The sequence below is a fragment of the Erinaceus europaeus genome, chromosome 4 (genome assembly GCF_950295315.1).
Source record: "Erinaceus europaeus chromosome 4, mEriEur2.1, whole genome shotgun sequence".
NCBI classification, from domain to species: Eukaryota; Metazoa; Chordata; class Mammalia; order Eulipotyphla; family Erinaceidae; genus Erinaceus; species Erinaceus europaeus.
The window spans coordinates 105,164,945-105,184,002 of NC_080165.1; the positions used below are offsets into that span (position 1 = coordinate 105,164,945).

The 19,058-nt window shown below is 43.6% G+C and overlaps 1 protein-coding gene across 3 annotated transcripts in view; it reads left to right on the forward strand.

Annotated features, from left to right (window-relative positions):
- Nucleotides 1–19,058, forward strand: part of CCDC77 (coiled-coil domain containing 77) — a 35,395-nt gene that overhangs the window by 11,212 nt on the left and 5,125 nt on the right. For all 3 annotated transcript variants that reach the window (XM_060190323.1, XM_007526241.3, XM_060190324.1), the window contains exons 7-9: nucleotides 4,594–4,685; nucleotides 6,291–6,439; nucleotides 17,604–17,820. In XM_060190323.1, the coding sequence (XP_060046306.1) occupies nucleotides 4,594–4,685; nucleotides 6,291–6,439; nucleotides 17,604–17,820 (458 nt within the window). The remainder of the gene's footprint in view (nucleotides 1–4,593; nucleotides 4,686–6,290; nucleotides 6,440–17,603; nucleotides 17,821–19,058) is intronic.

Here is a 19,058-nt window from a genome sequence, read left to right on the forward strand (position 1 = left end):
GAGTAATTTTTTAAAATTTAAATACATATATTTTAATTTTTTAAAAATTTATTTATTTTGGATATTTATAGAGGGAAATTGAGGGGTAAGGGGGAGGTGGTGGAGGAGACTCCTGCAACAATGTTTCACCACTTGTGTAGCTTCCCACCCCCTGCAGGTGGGGCCAGGAGCTTGAACCTGGGTCCTTACGAGTTATAATATGTGCACTCAACCAGGTGTGCCACCACTCAGCCCCTTATTTAAGCATTTTTAAATTATTTATATATACTGAGAGAGAGAGAGAGACACTTGAGCATTGTTCAGTTCTGGCTTATAGTGGTACTGGGCATTGAACCTGGGACGTCTCTCAGGCATGAAATTTTTTTTGCATAACTCCTATGCTATTTTCCTCACACGATTTTTTTTTATTTAAACTTTTAAAAAAATATTTATTTATTCCTTTTTGTTGTTTTATTGTTGTTATTATTGTTGTCGTTGTCGTTGGATAGGACAGAAAGAAATGTAGAGAGGAAGGGAAGACAGGGAGGAGAGAAAGATAGACACCTGCAGACCTGCTTCACCACTTGTGAAGCGACTCCCTTGCAGGTGGGGAGCCGGGGGCTCAAACTGGGATCCTTACACTGGTCCTTGTGCTTTGTGCCATGTGCACTTAACCTGCTGTGCTACCGCCTGACTCCCCACGATTTTTTTTAGCTGACTTTCTTAATTTTTTTTCCTTTATTGGGTGATGGTGCTGGGAATTAAACCTGGAACCTCTGGTATCTCAGGCATGAAAGTTTCTGGTGCTATTTCCCTGGGTCTGGAATTAATGTTTTTAAAAGTTCATGTATTTAATGAGAAAGAGAGACCAGAGCATCACTTTAACATATCTAGTGCTGGGCATCAAGCAGACAGGAACATGGTCTGTCACTAAGTGCAGTTTATCTGGACCCTCAAGCATGCTGTCTGTGTGCAGTGTGATACTTTGGTCCTTTCACTACCCCCTCCCCCCACCATTCATAAGTAGAGTGTAAAAATCTTGGCTTTGGAGATAGTACAGTGGTTGTGCACTAGCCTTTTTTAAAATAATATTTTATTTATTTATTATTGGATAGAGATGGAGAGAAATTGAGAGGAGTGGGGGAGATATAGAGGGAGAAGAAGACAGACACCTGCAGCCCTACTTCTCCACTTGTGAAGCTTTCCTTCTACAGGGCCTTGAACCTGGGACTTTATGCACTATAATGTGTGCACTTAACCAGGTGCGGCACCGCCTGGCCTCTGTGCACTAGCCTTTCATGCCTGAGGTCCAGAGGATCCATGTTCAATCCATGTTATCGCCACAAGCCAGAGCCTGGAGCTCTGGTTTCTCTCATTAAAATAAGATAGCATTAATAATAATCTTGTCTTTGGATATTTAGATGATGTGTTATTCATAGAATATTTAGGTTTAGTCACTCATTTTTTTAAAAAGAATAACTTTTTTTAAAAAAACAAAAGTTATTTTTTTGGGGGGGTGGGGGAGGTAGGCCAGAGCACTTATTTCAGCATCTGCGCTGCCAGGAATCAAACTTGAGATACTATGCCTGCAAGTCCTGTTCCTCACCACTGAGCTACTCCCAAGCTACAGTTTTTCTTATTCCTTAACTCTTTCTGAAGAAAGAAAACTTTACAGTGGTCCAGGAGGTGGTGCAGTGGATAAAGCATTAGATTCTCAAGCCTGAGGTCTTGAGTTCAATCCCTAGCAGCACATGTAACAGAGAGATGTCTGGTTCTTTCTCTCTCCTATCTTTCTCATCAATCAATCAATAAAATATTAAAAAAAGATTTTACAAAGAAATGGATACAACTCCAAAGGAAAATTTAATTCATTCTTCAAAAAGAATGTTGTTGTTATTATTAATTTATTTTTGTTTCCAGGGGCTTAGTGCCTGCACTACAAATCTACTGCTCCAGGTGGCCATTTTTTCCATTGTTGTTGTTGGATAGGACAGAGAAATTGAGAAAAGAGAGGGAGGTAGAGAGGGGGAGAGAAAGACACCTGTAGACCTGCTTCACTGCTTGAGAAGTGACCCCCTTCCCCCTATAGGTGAGGAGCTGATGGTTTGAACCAGGATCCTTTCGTGGGTCATTGTGCTTCATACTACGTGCGCTTGACCCAGGTGCACCACCGCCCAGCCCCCCCCTCCACAAAAAACATATTATTGTCCAAGTGATATCCTAACAGAGTTCCCCTATAGAAATTTGGTGGTGGGAGTCAGGCGGTAGCTCAGCAGGTTAAGCTCAGGTGGCGCACAGCGCAAGGACCGGTGTGAGGATCCCAGTTCGAGTCCCTGGCTCCCCACCTGCAGGGGAGTCTGCTTCACAGGCGGTGAAGCAGGTCTGCAGGTGTCCATCTTTCTCTCCCCCTCTGTCTTCCTCTCCTCTCTCCATTTCTCTCTGTCCTATCCAACAACGACGACATCAACAACAATAAGTACAACAACAATTAAAACAACAAGGGCAACAAAAAGGAAATAAGTAAATAAATAAATATTAAAAAAAAAAGAAATTTGGTGGTCTGGGAGGTGGCACAGTGGATAAAGCATTGGATTCTCAGTCATGAGGTTTCGAGTTCAATCCCTGGTAGCACATGTACCAGAGTGCTGTCTGTCAATTTCTCTCTCTCTACTTATCTTTCTCATGAATAAATAGTTTTTTTTTCTTTAAATCCTTATTTGAACTAAGCAGATCATTATATACTTTTTCTTTCTTTCTTTCTTTCTCTCTCTCTCTTTCTATTTTATTTGGTAGGACAGAGAGAAATTGAGAGTGGAGGGGGAGATAGGGAGAGAGAGAGACGCCTGCAGACCTGCTCCACTCCTTGTGAAGCTTTCCCCTACAGGTAGGCAGCGGAGGCTCAAACTCAGGTCTTTGTGTAGTCAGGTAGGTACATCACTGCCCAGCCACCCCCGTTCTCTTTTTAAATATATATATATATATTTTATTTTTTTTAATTTGGGCTTGGGGAACTATAACTATTTAAAAAAATATTTTATTCATTTATTAATGAGAAAGACAGGAGGAGAGAGAGAAGGAACCAGACATCACTCTGGTACATGTGCTGCCGGTGATTGAACTCAGGACTTCATGCTTGGGAGTCCGATGCTTTAATCCACTGTGCCACCTCCCGGACCACCTTTTAAAATATTTTTTATTTCACTTATTTATTGTCATTATTTTTTTCTTTATTTTTATTTTTATTTAATTATTTATTTTTGCATCCAGGGTTATTGCTGGGACTTGGTGCCTGTACTACGAACCCACTAATCCTGGAGGCTTTTTTTTTCTTTTTTTGCCCTTTTTTATCATTGTTGTTGTTATTATTGTTATTGCTGTCATTGTTGTATAGAACAGAGAGAAATCGAAAGAAGGGAAGACAGAGGGGAAGAGAAAGATAGACACCTGCAGACCTGCTCACTGTTTGTGAAGCGACTCCCCTGCAGGTGGGGAGCCGGGGGCTTGAACCGGGACTCTTATGCCGGTCCATGCACTTTGTGCCATGTGTGCTTAACCCAGTGTGCCACCGCCCGGCCCCCTATTTTTATTTTTTATTATTGTCACCAGGATTATCCCTGGGACTTGATGCCTGCAGCACTAATCCTTTGCTCCTGGCAGACATTTTTTTTTAAGTTTTTAAAATTATCTTTATTTATTTATTTGGATAGAGACAGCCAGAAATCAAGAGGGAAAGGGGTGATAGAGACAGAGACACCTGCAGCCCTGCTACACCACTTGTAAAGTTTTCCCCCTGCAGGTGGTGGCCGGGTGCTCAAACCCAGGTCCTTGTACACTGTAACAATGTGTGCTCAACCAGGTGCACCATCACCTGACCTGACATTTTTTTTTTCTTTATTTGATAGCAGCGAGAAATTGAGAGGGGAGGAGAGGGAGAGACAGACACCTGCAGTACTTGTTTCATTGCTCATGAACCTCCTTGCAGGTGGGAAGCAGGAACTTGAACCTGGGTCCTTACACATGGTAACATATGTGCTTAACCTTGTGCACCACTACCCAACCCCCTATTTCATTTATTTATATGAGAAAGAGAGAGGAGAGACACCAAACATCACTCTTGTACATGCACAGCCAGGGATCATATTCAGAACCTCATGTTTGAGAGTACAGTTCTTTTTCCACAGCACCACCTCCCAGACTGTAATATATTTTTCTTTTCTTTCTTATATCTTAATCCTTTATTTATCATTGGATAGAGTCAGAAATTGAGAGGAATAGGGAAAATAGGGAAAAAGAGAGACACTTGCATTGCTGTTGTTGAATAGGACAGAGATAAATGAAGAGAAGAGGAGAAGACAGAGAGGGGGAGAGAAAGATAGACACCTGCAGACCTGCTTCACTGCCTGTGAAGCAACACCCCACACCCCCTGTAGGTGGGGAGGCTGGCGCTCAACTCGGGATCCTTAATCCGGTCCTTGCGTTTCATGCCACATGCACTTAACCTGCTGAGCTACTGCCCAACCCCCAAGTCAACTCTCTATAACAGTAATGCTGATGATTGAAAGAAAAGCTAAGTAAAGTTCTTCAGTTATTTTATTTTATTTTATTTTTGTTTAGATTCTAAAGTCAGCAAAAGAAAACCAACAATGAAAGAGAAGGAAGAAGGTTTTGATCAATACCATGGAGATATACAGTCACTTATCTTACAGGTAAAAAAAAATATTTGGGCAGACAAGACATTTTCTGTCCATAAGCTCAGCTTTCTGAAACACACCTTCATTATCATATGCTAAGTCACACATTACATTTGAGTATCATGTCAAACTTGAGGTTCTGCAACTGAGGAGGTGACCCCACCAAAAGAGCACTGGATTACATGCCTGAATTTCCTGGTTCCACCCTCAGGACCACATGTACCAGAGGCATGATCTCACACACATATCTCTTTATCTCTGTCTCTTTCTCTTTGAAAATTGAGATTCTTCCTAGTTTCTGAGAATGTATATTCTGTCCTTTTCCTTTCTAGAGCACTATTTGAGCCTTCAGTTTATTCAGCTTCCACAGGAAGCTTCCCTAATAAAGCCATCATATAGTCTCCCAGGAAAGACAGAGCTGCAGAGCCTGTGCTTCTAGGCTGAACTCTGTAGGTGTCCCCATTTATAAGTTAGAAGTTTGGGGCACCCCACCTGCAGGGGGGTTCGATTCACAGGCAGTGAAGCAGGCCTGCAGGTGTCTTACCTTTCTCTCCCTCTCTCTGTCTCCCCTCCTCTCTCAATTTCTCTCTGTCCTATCCAACAACAACAATAACAACAACAACAATAACGATAAACAACAAGGGAAAAAATTAGCCTCCAGGAGCAGTGGATTCGTAGTGCAGGCATCGAGCCCCAGCAGTAACCTTGGAGGTAAAAAAAAGTTTGGGGCAGTAAGAAGTCATCTTACCATCCAGTACTGTTCAGAATCTGCAACCATGATGCTTCCTTTTGTTGCACTCATGTCTGTCCTTGTCAGGAGGTCTGTTGATCAAATGACCATTTTGACAGCATCACCTTCTGGTTATGACAGCCAGACTCAGCAGGAAACTACATCATATTCATTTGCTTCACTTTTTTTTTTTTTGCCTCCAAGGTTATTGCTGGGCCTCAGTGCCTGCACCATGAATCCACTGCTCCTGGAGGCCATTTTTTCCCCCTTTTGTTGCTCTTGTTGTTGTAGCCTTGTGGTTATTATTGTTGTTGATGTCATCTGTCTCAAGACAGAGAGGGAGAGAGAAGGATAGACACCTGCAGATCTGCTTCACCGCTTGTGAAGTGACCCCCCTGCAAGTGGGGAGTTGAGGGCTCGAACTGGGATCCTTACAACGGTCCTTGCGCTTTGTGCCACGTGTGCTTAACCCACTGCGCTACCACCCAACCCCCCATTTGCTCCACTTTTTAAATTCAAGAGAGAAGGGAAAGGTCATTCTATTTCCATGTAGCTAGGAATCTTCAGCGGGGAGTCCTACAGTCTCAGAAGGGACATTGTGAAAAGATGAAAATCTTAGAGTAGGAGAACTTGACCGTCTCTGTGTTGGGGTACATAGGTACTTAGCTCAGCAAGATGATGTGCCCTTATGTACCTAACCCAGTTTATCAAACATGAAGTAAAGAGAGGTACAGTTGGAACTTTTTCTTCTGTTATTTGATTGGGCCTGGGATTTGCAGGCTTTTTTGTGTCTTTTATTTATTTAATTTTCTGGAGAGGGGTTCACCTTTAGAGGCAGGAAGTGAGTGGGAGCAGGGCAGAGTGGACAACCCCCCTCACTGCCTATCCAGGTGGAAGCTCTGCAGGCTCAGCTGGAAGAACAGACCAAGCTGTCTAGAGAGCACGTCGAGGGACTCATGCAGGACAGACATATCCGCATTGAGGAGATACAGGTTCAACACCAGAGGAACCAGGACAGAGTCAGAGAGCTCACCAAAAGGTGAATGTTCCCGGAAACTGCCTGGCTTGTATAATGTTTTTCCCTTTCTCTCTCTTAATATTTTCTTTTCTCTTCTCTTCTTTCTCTCTCTCTCTCTTTTGCCTCCAGGGTTATTGCTGGGGCTCAGTGCCTGCACCACGAATCCACTGCTCCTGGAGGCTATTTTTTTTTCCCCTTTTGTTGCCCTCGTTGTTTTATCGTTGTTGTGGTTGCTATTATTCTTGTCAGATAGGACAGACAGACAGAAATGGAGAGAGAGGAGGGGAAGACAGAGATAGAGGAGAGAAAGACACCTGCAGACCTGCTTCACCACCTGTGAAGTGACCCCCCTGCAGGTGGGAACCCGGGGGAGTCTCTTAATATTTTCTTTATTTTGGATAGGGACAGAAGTTGAGAGGAGAGGGAAAGGTAGAGAAGGCGAATGAGAAACACCTGCAGACCTGCTTCACCACTCATGCAGTGTCCCCCTTGCAGGTGGGACCAGAAGTTTGAACCTGGTGTGCACTCAACAGGGTGTGCCACCACCTGGCCCCTTAAGTATTTAAAAACTTAACAGGGACCCAAGAGGTGGTGCAGTGGATAAAACATTGGACTCTTAGACCTAAAAGCCTGAGTTCAATCCCTGGCATCATATCTGCCAGATTGATGCTCTGCTTCTCTATTTACTTCATATATAAATAAACCTGAAAATAAAATAAAGTAGGTCTTAAAGCTTTAAAAAAGGGGCTGGGTGGTGGCATACCTGGTTGAGTGCACATGCTACAGTGTGCAAGGACCCAGGTTCCAGCCCCTGGTCCCCACCTGCAAGGGGAAAGCTTTGCAAGTGGTGAGGCAGTGCTGCAGGTGTCTCTCTGTCTCTCTTCCTCTCTGTCTCCCCCTTCTCCATTTCTAACTGTCTCTATCCAATAAATAAAGATAATAATAATTTTTTAAAAAGTGTTCTTCTATCCACTGATGTTATCTGATTCAAAATCTTCTTTTTATGCTCTCCATGGCTATACAAAAAAATACAGATTGTCTGTTCTTACTGATTTTATATAAAATTTATTTATTTTATTGTTGCTACAAGAGTTATCACTGGGGCTCATTGTTGGCACTGTCAATCCATGGCCCCTGGTGGCCATTTTTTCCTTCCCCCCCCCCCCCTTTCTATTTTATTTTTATTTGACAGGACAGAGAAATTGAAAAAGAAGGGGAGATAGAGAGGGGGAAAGATAGATACCTGCAGACCTGCTTCACTACTCAAAAAGCGTCCTCCCTGAAGGTGGGGAGTGGGGGCTCGAACCCAGTTCCTTGTGCATAGTGATGCACTTAACTGAGTGTGCCACCACCCGGCCCTTCCTCCCTTCCTTCCTTCCTTCCTTCCTTCCTTCCTTCCTTCCTTCTTTTTCTTTCTTTCTTCCTTTTTGTAAACATCAAATTTTTTCCAAAGTATTTTATTTATTTTATTTTTGAGAGAGATACAGAGAGAGAAAGACGAAAGACACAGAGAGAAACACCAGAGCACTGCTCAGCTCTGGCTTAGGCTTATGATGGTGTGTGTTGGGGCGGGGGAGGGGTGTTGAACCTGGGACTTTGGAGCCTCAGGCATGACAGTCTCTTTGCATAACCATTATGCTATCAACCCCCCGTCCCTTTTTCTTCTTTTCATACCTGTCTTTTCTCATTCTGCAATCTGGTTGTTGTTGAACTTTTTAAATTTTTATTTATTTTAAAAATTCCTTTATTGGGGGATTAATGTTTTACAGCCACCAGGGTTATTATAGGCTCAGTGCCTTCACAACTCCACTGTTCCTGGTGGCCATTATTTTTATACAGGGTGAGCAAGAGGGAGAGAGACAGAGAGGAGAGACACCTGCGGCGATGCTCCACTACTTGTAAAGCTTCTCCCCTGCAGGTGGGACCCAGGCACTTGATCTGGGGGCTTAGACTCATGCATGGTACTGTGTGCAGTCTACTTGGTGCACTCCTGATTGTTGCTTAATAGGAAAGAGACAGGGAGACTGAGAAAGACTCAAGCATCTCTCAGTTCTGGCTTGTTAGGGTGTTGGGACTGACCTTGGGGTCTCTGAGCTTTAGAAATGTGCGTGAAGCCTGATGTCACCTCCACCATTTTACTTGTCACCCCATATTGGGGGAAGGAGGACAGTGGGGATCAGTACAGACCATGCTTTCTGCTGTGGAACCACATCCCCAGCCTGTCAGTCACATGGGCTCTGACCTGTCTCGTGCTGGCTGTACCAACATGCCTGTGCTGCACACGCATCTTTGCCTGAGAATATTTGATTACCACAGATCACCGTAGCTAAAACCAAACTGACTGTTCTTTCTCAACAAATCTCCCATCTCAAACTTAGTACATTGTTCTTTTCCACATGCTATTTGTTTATTTATTTAGTTTGCCACCAGGATTATTGCTATTGCTTGGGACCTCCTTGCCCCACCATTGTTCTTGGTAGCCATCCCCCTCCTTTTTTTTTTCACAGAGGATGAGAGAGCCTGCAGAAGGAAAGACCCTGCAGCACTGCTTTGCCACTTATGAAGCTTCCCTCTGCAGGTGGGGACTGGGGAAGATAGTGGGAGAAAGACGCCTTGCAAAAGTGACCCCCCTGCAGGTGGGGAGCTGGGGGCTGGAACGGAGATCCTTGAGCCAGTCTTTGCTCTTTGCACTATGTGTGCTTAATCTGGTGTGCCAACACCTGACCCTACCCCAAATCTTTTTTTTTTTCCCTCCAGGGTTATTGCTGGGCCTCAATGCCAGCACTACAAATCTACTGCTCCTAGCAGCCATTTTTTCCCTTTTTTTTTTAATTATTATTTTTGTTTTCCTGTTTTATAGGACAGAGAAATTAAGGGGGAAGACAAGAAAGGGAGGAAGATACCTGCAGACCTGCTTCACTGGCTAGCCTCTAAAAGCAAATCTTTTTTTCTTTTTTTTGCCTCTAGGGTATCGCTGGGGCTCAGTGTCAGAACTAAGAATTAACTGCTCCTGGGAGTCGGGCTGTAGCACAGCCGGTTAAGCGCAGGTGGCGCAAAGGACCGGCATAAGGATCCCGGTTCGAGCCCCCGGCTCCCCACCTACAGGGGAGTCCCTTCACGGGCAGTGAAGCAGGTCTGCAGGTGTCTCTCTTTCTCTCCCCCTCTCTGTCTTCCCTTTCTCTCTCCATTTCTCTGTGTCCTATCCAACAACGACATCAATAATAACAAAACAAGGCCAACAAAAGGGGAATAAATAAAAAAAAATAATAAATAAAAAGAATTCACTGCTCCTGTGACCATTTTTTTTTTGTAGGACATAGAGAAATTGAGAGGGGAAGAGAAGGTAGAGAGGGTGAGAGAAAGATAGACACTTGCAGACCTGCTTCACAGTTTGTGAGGTGACCCCCCTGCAGGTGGGGAGCTGGGGGCTCAAACTGGGTTCGTATGTGGATCTTGTACTTCATGCTGTGTGCACTTAACCTGGTGCATCACTGCCCAACCCCACAAAAGCAAATATTTAAAAAATAAATTAAAACTAATTGAAAGCAAAAATAGTTTTTATTATTTGCTAATTTATTTATATTTATTTATTTTACTAGAGCACTGCTTAGCCGTGGCTTATAGTGGTGTGGGGGATTAAACCTGGGACTTTGGAGCCTCAGGCTTGAGGGTCTGTTTGTGTGACCATTATTCTATTAACCCCCATCCAATATTTGCTAATTTTTATAAGGTTGCATCAGAAAACCTTTCTCTGCATTAGATAACCTACATTGAAAACTGTTCTTTGGGAGTTGGGCGGTAGCACAGCAGGTTAAGCGCACGTGGCGCAAAGTACAAGGACCAGTGTAAGGATCTCGGTTTGAGCCCCCAGCTCTCCACCTGTAGGGGAGTCGCTTCACAGACGGTGAAGCAGGTCTGCAGGTGTCTATCTTTCTCTCCCCCTCTGTCTTCCCCTCCTCTCTCCATTTCTCTGTCCTATCTAACAGTGATGACATCAGCAACAATAACTACAACAACAATGAAAAACAAGGGCAACAAAAAGGGAAAATAAATAAATATTAAAAAAATTTTTTAAAACTGTTCTTTATGTAATTCTCATTCCCTCTATCTTTTATTGTCTCTAACACTTTCCCAATATCCCTTCTTCCATTTAATGATTTAGTTAGAGACAGCAGTACAAATTTGTCATTTTTATGTTCTATATTTGTTTTTTATTTCTCATCTCTCTCTCTCTCTTTGACAGAGGATGGGGAGTAGGGGAGAAGGAGGAGAGACCCCTGCAACACTGCTTTACTGTTCGTGAAGCATCCTCCCTGCTTGTGTGGACTGGGTATTTGACCTCAGGTCTTGCCCATGGCAGTGTGTGCGCTCAGCCTGGTGTGTCACCACCTGGCCCTGTCAGCTGTCCTCTTTTTCACGCAGTGCTGGGGGTAGAAGCTCAAGCATATTGCTGAGCCGCTTCCCCACCTCCCCGCCCCTCTATAAAGCCAAGCTTTCCAGTGCAGTGATTAAACTTAAATGTAACAACTCAGACTAGGATCTCTGACCAACAAAGGTAGTAAATGCCTTCTGGCCCTTGAAAGCTGATATTTCATTTAACATTAGGGCAATATGTTCACATTTCCTAGAACTTAATAGTTATTATTTATAGTGGGTGAAAGACAGAGGAGAAGCACCATAGCCCTCTTGACCACTCATATGCTCCCCTGTGTAGGTGTGTGGGGGCTTGAACCTGGGTCCTGGCACAGAATGAAGTGTGTGCTGTTCTGGGGAGACAGTACTTCTCACTCTTCTTCCTTCCTTCCTTTTTCTCTGTGCTGGCAATGGAACCTAGGACCTCATACATGCAAGGTATGTGCTCTACTGCTGGGCTATCTCTCTAGCATCAGTCTTCTCTTTCGTTCTTAGTATTTTGTGCTTATGCATGGCATCTTCACTTTTCATTGTTTTTTAGTTATTTTTAGGGAAATAGTTCTAGATCTTCACAATAGTTGATGAGTTTGTGTCTGTCCTCCAGACTGTTAGTGGCCATTCTGACCCAGAATGGTCAGCTTCTGCCAGGGATATCAGAAGGTCACCCTGAGGATGCTGGGTGACATGGAGCCTGGGGTCAGCAATGGCTGCCCTTGGGTGTCACTTTCAAGCCAAGACTGTACTCTCCCAGCTTGTAATTGAGAACATCCTGTGAGAGAGACTAAAATAACTAAGTGAAAGTGAGAGCCTGATAACAACGGAGTCAGTCTGTGTGTGTGTGTGTGTGTGTATACACGCAAGCGCTTGCATATACCTCAGTAGGTATGTGTGCATAATTTTTTCTTACTTTTTTTTTGAAAGATTTTATTTATTTATTATTGAGTAAGATAGGAGAGAGAGAAAGAACCAGACATCATTCTGGTATATGTGCTGCCGGGGATAGACCTTAGGACCTCATGCTTGAGAGTCTAGTGCTTTAGCCACTGTGCCACCTCCTGGACCACTTACTCTTTTTTCTTATATTTTTTATTTTATATGTATTTATTTGGGATAGAGATAGAAATTTAGGGGGTCAGGCGGTAGCGCAGCGGGTTAAGCATACACTGCGCGAAGCCCAAGGACCAGTGTAAGGATCCCGGTTCGAGTCCCCGGCTCCCCACCTGCAGGAGAGTTGCCTCACAGGTGGTGAACCAGATCTGCAGGTGTCTTTCTCTCCCCCTCTCTGTCTTCCCCTCCTCTCTCCATTTCTCTCTGTCCTATCCAACAACAATGACATCAGTAACAACAATAGCCACAACAATGATAAAAAAAAAAAAGGGCAATAAAAGGGGAGAAAATAGCCTTCAGGAGCAGTGGATTCGTGGTGCCAGCACTAAGCCCCAGCAATAACCCTGGAGGAAAAAAAAAAAAGAAATTGAGAAGGGAGGTGAAAATAGAAAGGAAGAGAAAGAGACACCTGCAACATTGCCTCACTGCTTATGAAGCTTTCCCTCCTGCAGGTGGGGGCAGGGGGTTTGCATATTGTAATGTGTACACTCTACCAGGTGCACCGTCTCCTGGCCCCTTTAGTTATAGTGCCACTGGCTGCACTCTGCCTGGCTCTGTGTATCGCTTCTGCCTTAGCTGTGTGCAGAGGAAGAGCTGCAGCTCTGTCATTTGCTCAGTGGAAAACTACAGTGCTTGCCTGTAACGCAGGGGCACACATTGAACCTGACGAGGCATTTCAGAGAATGGAGTTTTTTTTTTTAACGGGCTCAAGTTGTTGAGATGACTTCACAGAGGAAGTGGATTTAAAGAGTAGACAACATGAGTCGGGTGGTAGTGCAGCTGGATAAGCACATATGGCGCAAAGCGCAAAGACCAGCGAAAGGATCCCGGTTCAAGCCCCCGGTTCCCCACCTGTGGGGGGTTTCTTTACAAGCAGTGAAGCAGGTCTGCAGATGTCTATCTTTCTCTCCCCCTTCTGTCTCCCCCTCCTCTCTCAATTTCTCTCTGTCCTGTCCAACAACAATGACATCAATAACAACAACAATAATAACCACAACGATAAAACAACAAAGGCAACAAAAGGGGGGAAAAATAGCCTCCAGGAGGCGGATTCATGCCCCAGCGATAACCCTGGAGGCAAAAATAAAAAAGTAGACAAGATAGGGGATTAGCAGCTGGTATGTGGAGTGCTGCATAGACAAAGGCAGAGCTGGTTTCCACATTTCAGAACTTCTCCCAACCCTCACTCAGAACACCATGAGATCTCTCTATATATATTTTTTGCCTCCAGGATTATCATTGGAGCTCAGTGCCTGCACACTTCAAATCCTCTGCTCTTGGCAGCTATCTTTTTTTTTTTTTTTTGGGGGGGGGTGGAACAGAGGGAAATTGAGAAAGGAGGGGAAGACAAGAGAGGGAGAGAGAAACTCACCTGCAGACCTTCTTCACCACTTGTAAAGCAACCCTCATGCAGATGAGGAATCGGGCTTGAACTGGGATCCTTTCACTGGTCCTTATGCTTTGCATTATGTGTGCTGAATCCTGTGCACCACTGTCCAGCCCCTGAGATCTCTTTTTTTTTTTTTTTTTTTGTTAAGGTGTAACTGATATGTTTTAGGTGCCTGACATACTGATGTGAAGTCCATATTTAGGTATAGTTCATACTGACACAAAGCTATTTCTGTAGTCTTTCTGACTATATAGCCTGAAATGAAAACTTGGGAGAGTATCTGTGAAGACTGGTCTCTGCTCTGGTGAGCATGGTGCTCAGGTTAGGTGTCTTCTTCAAACTAGCAGTAATGTTTTATAGAGTTTATACACTGCATGATTTTTTACATTTTTGTTATTAATTTGTTATAAGACTGTAAGATTATAATATATAGTTCCACACCCACCATCAAAGTTCTGTGTCCCTACCCTCCCACCTCCCAGACATAACCACCAGAGTTCTTATGTCTTAACACACAGTTTGCTTGCTTCTGTTTTGTTTGGATTTTTTCTGTTTTTGTCAAGTTCATGTAAATCCAGTCTCTAAATTCCACATATGAGCAAAACCATCTGGTAGTTGTCTTTCTTCTCTTATTTCACTAAGCATAATCACTTCCAGTTCCATCCATTTTGTCCCAAAAGATGCATGATCATCTTTTTTTATGCAGAGTAATATTCCATGGAATATATATCCCATAACTTCTTTAGCCAGTCATCTGTTGATGGCCATTTAGACTGCTTCCACTCTTTGGCTATTGTGAATAATGCAGCTATGAACATGGGGTGCATATATCCCTTCTAACTAGTGCTTGAGTGTCCACTGGATAAATGCCCAAGAATGGTGTTGCTGTGTCATAAGGTACTTCCATTTTTACTTGTTTAAGGACTCTCCTACAGTCTTCCAAAGGGGCTGTACCAGTTTGCATTCCCACTAGCAGAGAAGCAGAGTTCCCTTTTCTCCACAACTTCTCCATCACCTGTCATTTCCTGGTTTGTTGATGTAAGCCATTCTCTCAGGTGTGAGATGGTATCTCAGTGTGGTTTTAATTTGCTTTTTCTCTAATGATAAGTGAAGTGGAGCACTTCTTCATGTGTCTATGGGCCATGCGTATCTTTTCTTGAGAAAACTTTCTGTTTAGTTCTGGGTTTTTTTTTTTTGCCTCCAGGGTTATTGCTGAGGTTCGATGCCTGCACTATGAATCCACTGCTCCTGGAGGCCATCTTTTTTTCATTGTTGTTGTTGCTGGAATAGATAGGGCAGAGAGAAATGGAGAGAAGAGGGGAAGACAGGGGGAGAGAAAGATAGACACCTTGGACCTGCTTCACCGCTTGTGAAGCGACCCCCTACAGGTGAGGAGCCAGGAGCTCGAACTGGGATCCTTGTGCTGTTTTTTTTTGTTTTTGTTTTTGCTTCTTTTGTAGATCTGTACCAATTCTCTATATAAATGTTTGATATGAGTTGCTTGTCTGATGTGTGATGTGCAAATATCTTTTATCATTTATTGGGTTGCCTGATTATTCTTACGTAGTTTGCTTTTAATGTGTAGAAGCCTTTTAGTTTCATGTAATCCCATTTATTTACACTTGTTTTCATTTCGCATGTCCAGGGGATTGACTTTCCAAATACATCTTTGATGTGAAGGTCCTGAGTTTCTTTTTTTTTTTTTTAATTTTTTTACTATCTTTATTTATTTATTGGATACAGACAGCTAGAAGTCAAAAGGAAGTGGGAGATACAGAGAGGAAAAGAGAGACACACCTGCAGCCCTGCTTCACCACTTGCAAAGCTTTCCCCCTGCAGGTGGGACCAGGAACTTGAACCTGGGTGTTTGAGACTTATAACATGTGCGCTCAACCAGGTGCACCACCACCTGGCCCCAGTCCTGAGTTTCTGACCTAATACCTAGATCTTTTTTTTTTTTTTAAAGATTTTATTTATTTACTTATTAATGAGAAACATAGGAGGAGAGAGAAAGAGCCAGATATCACTCTGGTATATGTGCTGCCGGGGATTGAACTCAGGACCTCGTGCTTGAGAGTCCGATGCTTTTACCCACTGTGCCACCTCCTGGACCACGATACCTAGATCTTTAATTCATTTTGATTTGACCTTGGTGTATGATGTCAGGTGGTGATCTAGTTGCACTTTTTTACATGTGACTGTCCAATTTTCCCAGCACCATTTATTGAAGAGACTTTTCTTTACCCCATTGAATGGTTTTGGCCCCTTTGTCATATATTAGGTGGTTGTATACTCATTTCTGGGCTTTTAATTCTGCTCCGTTGATCCAAGTGGCCATTTTTACTCCAGTACCATATACTACATGATTTTTTTTTTTCCCTCCAGGGTTATTGCTGGGCTCGGTGCCTGCACCATGAATCTACCACTCTTGGAGGCCATTTTTCCCCCTTTTGTTGCCCTTGTTGTTGTAGCCTTGTTGTGGTTATTATTATTGCCATTATTGATGCTATTCGTTGTTGGATAGGACAGAGAGAAATGGAGAGAGGAGGGGAAGACAGAGAGGGGGAGAGAAAGATAGACACCTGCAGACCTGCTTCACCACCTGTGAAGCAACTCCCCTGCAGGTGGGGGGCCAGGGGCTCAAACTGGATCCTTATGCTGGTCCTTGCGCTTTGCGCCATATGCGCTTAACCCACTGCACCACCGCCCGACCCCCACTACATGATTTTTAAAGCACCTGTACCTTTTTTTTTTTTTTAATTTTTATTTATAAAAAGGAAACACTGGGCAGGGGTAGATAGCATAATGGTTATGCAAACAGGCTAAACAGGCTATCAAGTCTGAGGCTCCAGAGTCCCAGGTTCAATCCCCTGCACCACCATAAACCAGAGCTGATCAGCATTAAAAAAAAAAAAAAAAAAATATATATATATATATATATATATATATATATATATATATGGTAAAAAAAAAATCACAAAAAACATAGGATAAGAGGGGTACAACTTCATACAATTCCCACCACCAGAACTCTGTATCCCATCGCCTCCCTTGATAGCTTTCCTATTCTTTTTTTTTTTTCCCCTTTTTGTTGCCCTAGTTGTTGCAGCCTCGTTGCGGTTATTATTATTGTTGCCATTGTTGACGTTGCTTTGTTGTTGTATAGGACAGAGAGAAATGGAGAGAGGAGGGGAAGACAGAGAGAGAGGGGAGAGAAAGATAGATACCTGTAGACCTGCTTTCCTATTCTTTATCCCTCTGGGAGCATGGATCCAGGGTCATTATGGGGTACAGAAGGTGGAAGGTCTGGCGTCTGTAATTGCTTCCCGGCTGAACATGGGTGTTGGCAGGTATATCCATACTCCCAGCCTGTCTCTCCCTTTCCCTAGTGGGGCACAGCTCTGGGATAGAGGGCTTTAGGACACATTGGTGGGGTCATCTGCCCAGGGAAGTCCAGTTGGCATTATGGTAGCATCTGGAACCTGGTGGCTGAAAGGAGAGTTAACATATAAAAATTAACATATAAAGCCAAACAATTGTTGACTAATCATGAACCTAAAGGCTGGAATATTGCAGATGAAGATCTGGGGGTCTTTGTTTTGTAGATAGCGAGTAGGCCTATTTTAATTATATTCTAAAGGGCCCATGACTATACTAGTTTTTTTTTTTTTTCCCTGAGCCTGACATTTGATATGCAGGTGAACCCAAGTTATTGTCTGGGGAGATGATGTCATGGCTGGGAAAAGAGCTAGGAAGCTGGATCAGGAAAGAGAGTAGCTCTCAAATATGGGAAAGATATATACATATTGTTGACTGTAAACCCCATTGATTTGATCTGATCTGGGGCCCATATTCAGCTTAGGAGCCTATGTGACCTCTGCATCCCTGTAGATCTCACATTCTGTGGCCATGAGTAGGAACGTTCCAAGCTGCCCCTATTTCAGGACCATCTTCTTCAGGTGGTAGATAGAGTATGTTGTCCAGCCTCCTTTAGAAGATGGAACATTCTCTACCACTGTTGATCTACCTTGAGGGCAAGGTCCTATGGGGGCCCACAAAGGGGTCTATTGTGTTGTTCCTGCTGGAGATGACCAGTTGACAATGGGGAGAGGGATCTATTCAAGGTCTAAGCCCATGATATCTGTTTGGGAATCTCAGGACTCCCTGACTAGGGCCCCAGATGATAGGGAAAGCACCTGTATCTTTGTTGGAAGTCTTACAGTAGATGTGCTGTGTTGAACGTCTTTACATCCACATTTGTCTATTTTCTCCTAGTCTCCACCACACCCAAGAACTGCTTTTTGAGAGCACCAAAGATTTTCTGCAACTCAGATTTGAAAACCAAGAGAAAGAGAAATTGTGGATGGTTGAAAAGGACCATTTGATGTCAAAGATTAAGCAATACAGGACACTGTGTAAGAAGAAAGAAGATAAAGGTGGAAAAGTTTGGCCAGTCATGCACGAGAGTCATAACCAAAATGAATATATTAAGGTAGCTTCTTTATGTTTCCCAGAAGTTGTTTTCGAATGAATTGAACAAACTGAAACAATTCCAAAACTACCTAAGGATAGTCACTAGTAAGATTTGTTGAATCCAGAAAGCTGTGTAGCAGCAGTGTTGAAACATAGACTTGAATTAATAGTGCTTGGAAGGGGTCAGGCGGTAGCACAGTGGGTTATGCGCACATGTCACAAAGTGCAAGGACCAACGTAAGGATTCGGTTTGAGTCTCTGGCTCTGCACCTGCAGGGGGGTCGCCTCATAAGTGGTGAAGCAGGTCTGCAGGTATCTGTCTTTCTCTCCCCCTCTCTTTCTTCCCCTTCTCTCTCGATTTCTCTGTTCTATCCAACAACAGCGACAGCAATAATAACATCAACAAAGATAAACAAGGGCAACAAAAGGGCAAAAAAGAGCCTCTAGGAGCAGTGGAGTCATAGTGCAGGCACCGAGCTCCAGCAATAACCCTGGAGGCAAAAAAAAAAAAAAAAGTGTTTGGAGATTTAAAAATCAGGCTGTTGATTCTTTGGTTTGGTAGAAATCAATGGCACTCCTGCCATCGATATATAAGGCAGGGAGACTCTGGGACCACAGCAGTGAATGAAGTGCAGAAGGTGCCTTTACAATTACAAACATTTTCAATTAGTGAGTAGGAACAGGATTGTTAGCAGATAACCAAGACAGTAATGGATTGTTAAAAGCTGGTAGTATAGTATTAAGAGCATTGTGTAACGATTGTAAAGAGTCTGTTTAGTGGAAATCCCAATTTGAAGGAGGCACAGAGACACTCACATCTGACATTTTGCTGAGCTGTGTGAAGTAGAGGGAGAGCCAGTCAAAAGGCCAGGGAGTGTCTGTAGGAAGAAGGTAGGGTGTCTTGTGGCTGGAGAGAAATGAGTGTGGAGGGTTGTAAGGATAGACTGCAGCCAGTCATAGCAGGCTTTATAGGCCCTGCAGGTTTAGAGAGAAAGAAAGTTTCTGTATAGAAAGAGAAGCAGAGCATCACTCTGTTACATGCAGTGCTGAGCTTAGGAACTCATGCTACAGAGGCCAGCACTTTATCCCCTGTGCCAACTCCCAGGCTGTGTGATTTTTTTTCCCCCTAGAGCTCGGACCTTCATTATGAATCTGTGTTTAATGCTTCTCAGCCCACTTTTTCAATCAGAGACAGAGAGAGGGACCCTGCTCCCCCCAGTGCTGCCTTGTGGTGCCAGAAAAGCACACAGCCTGATG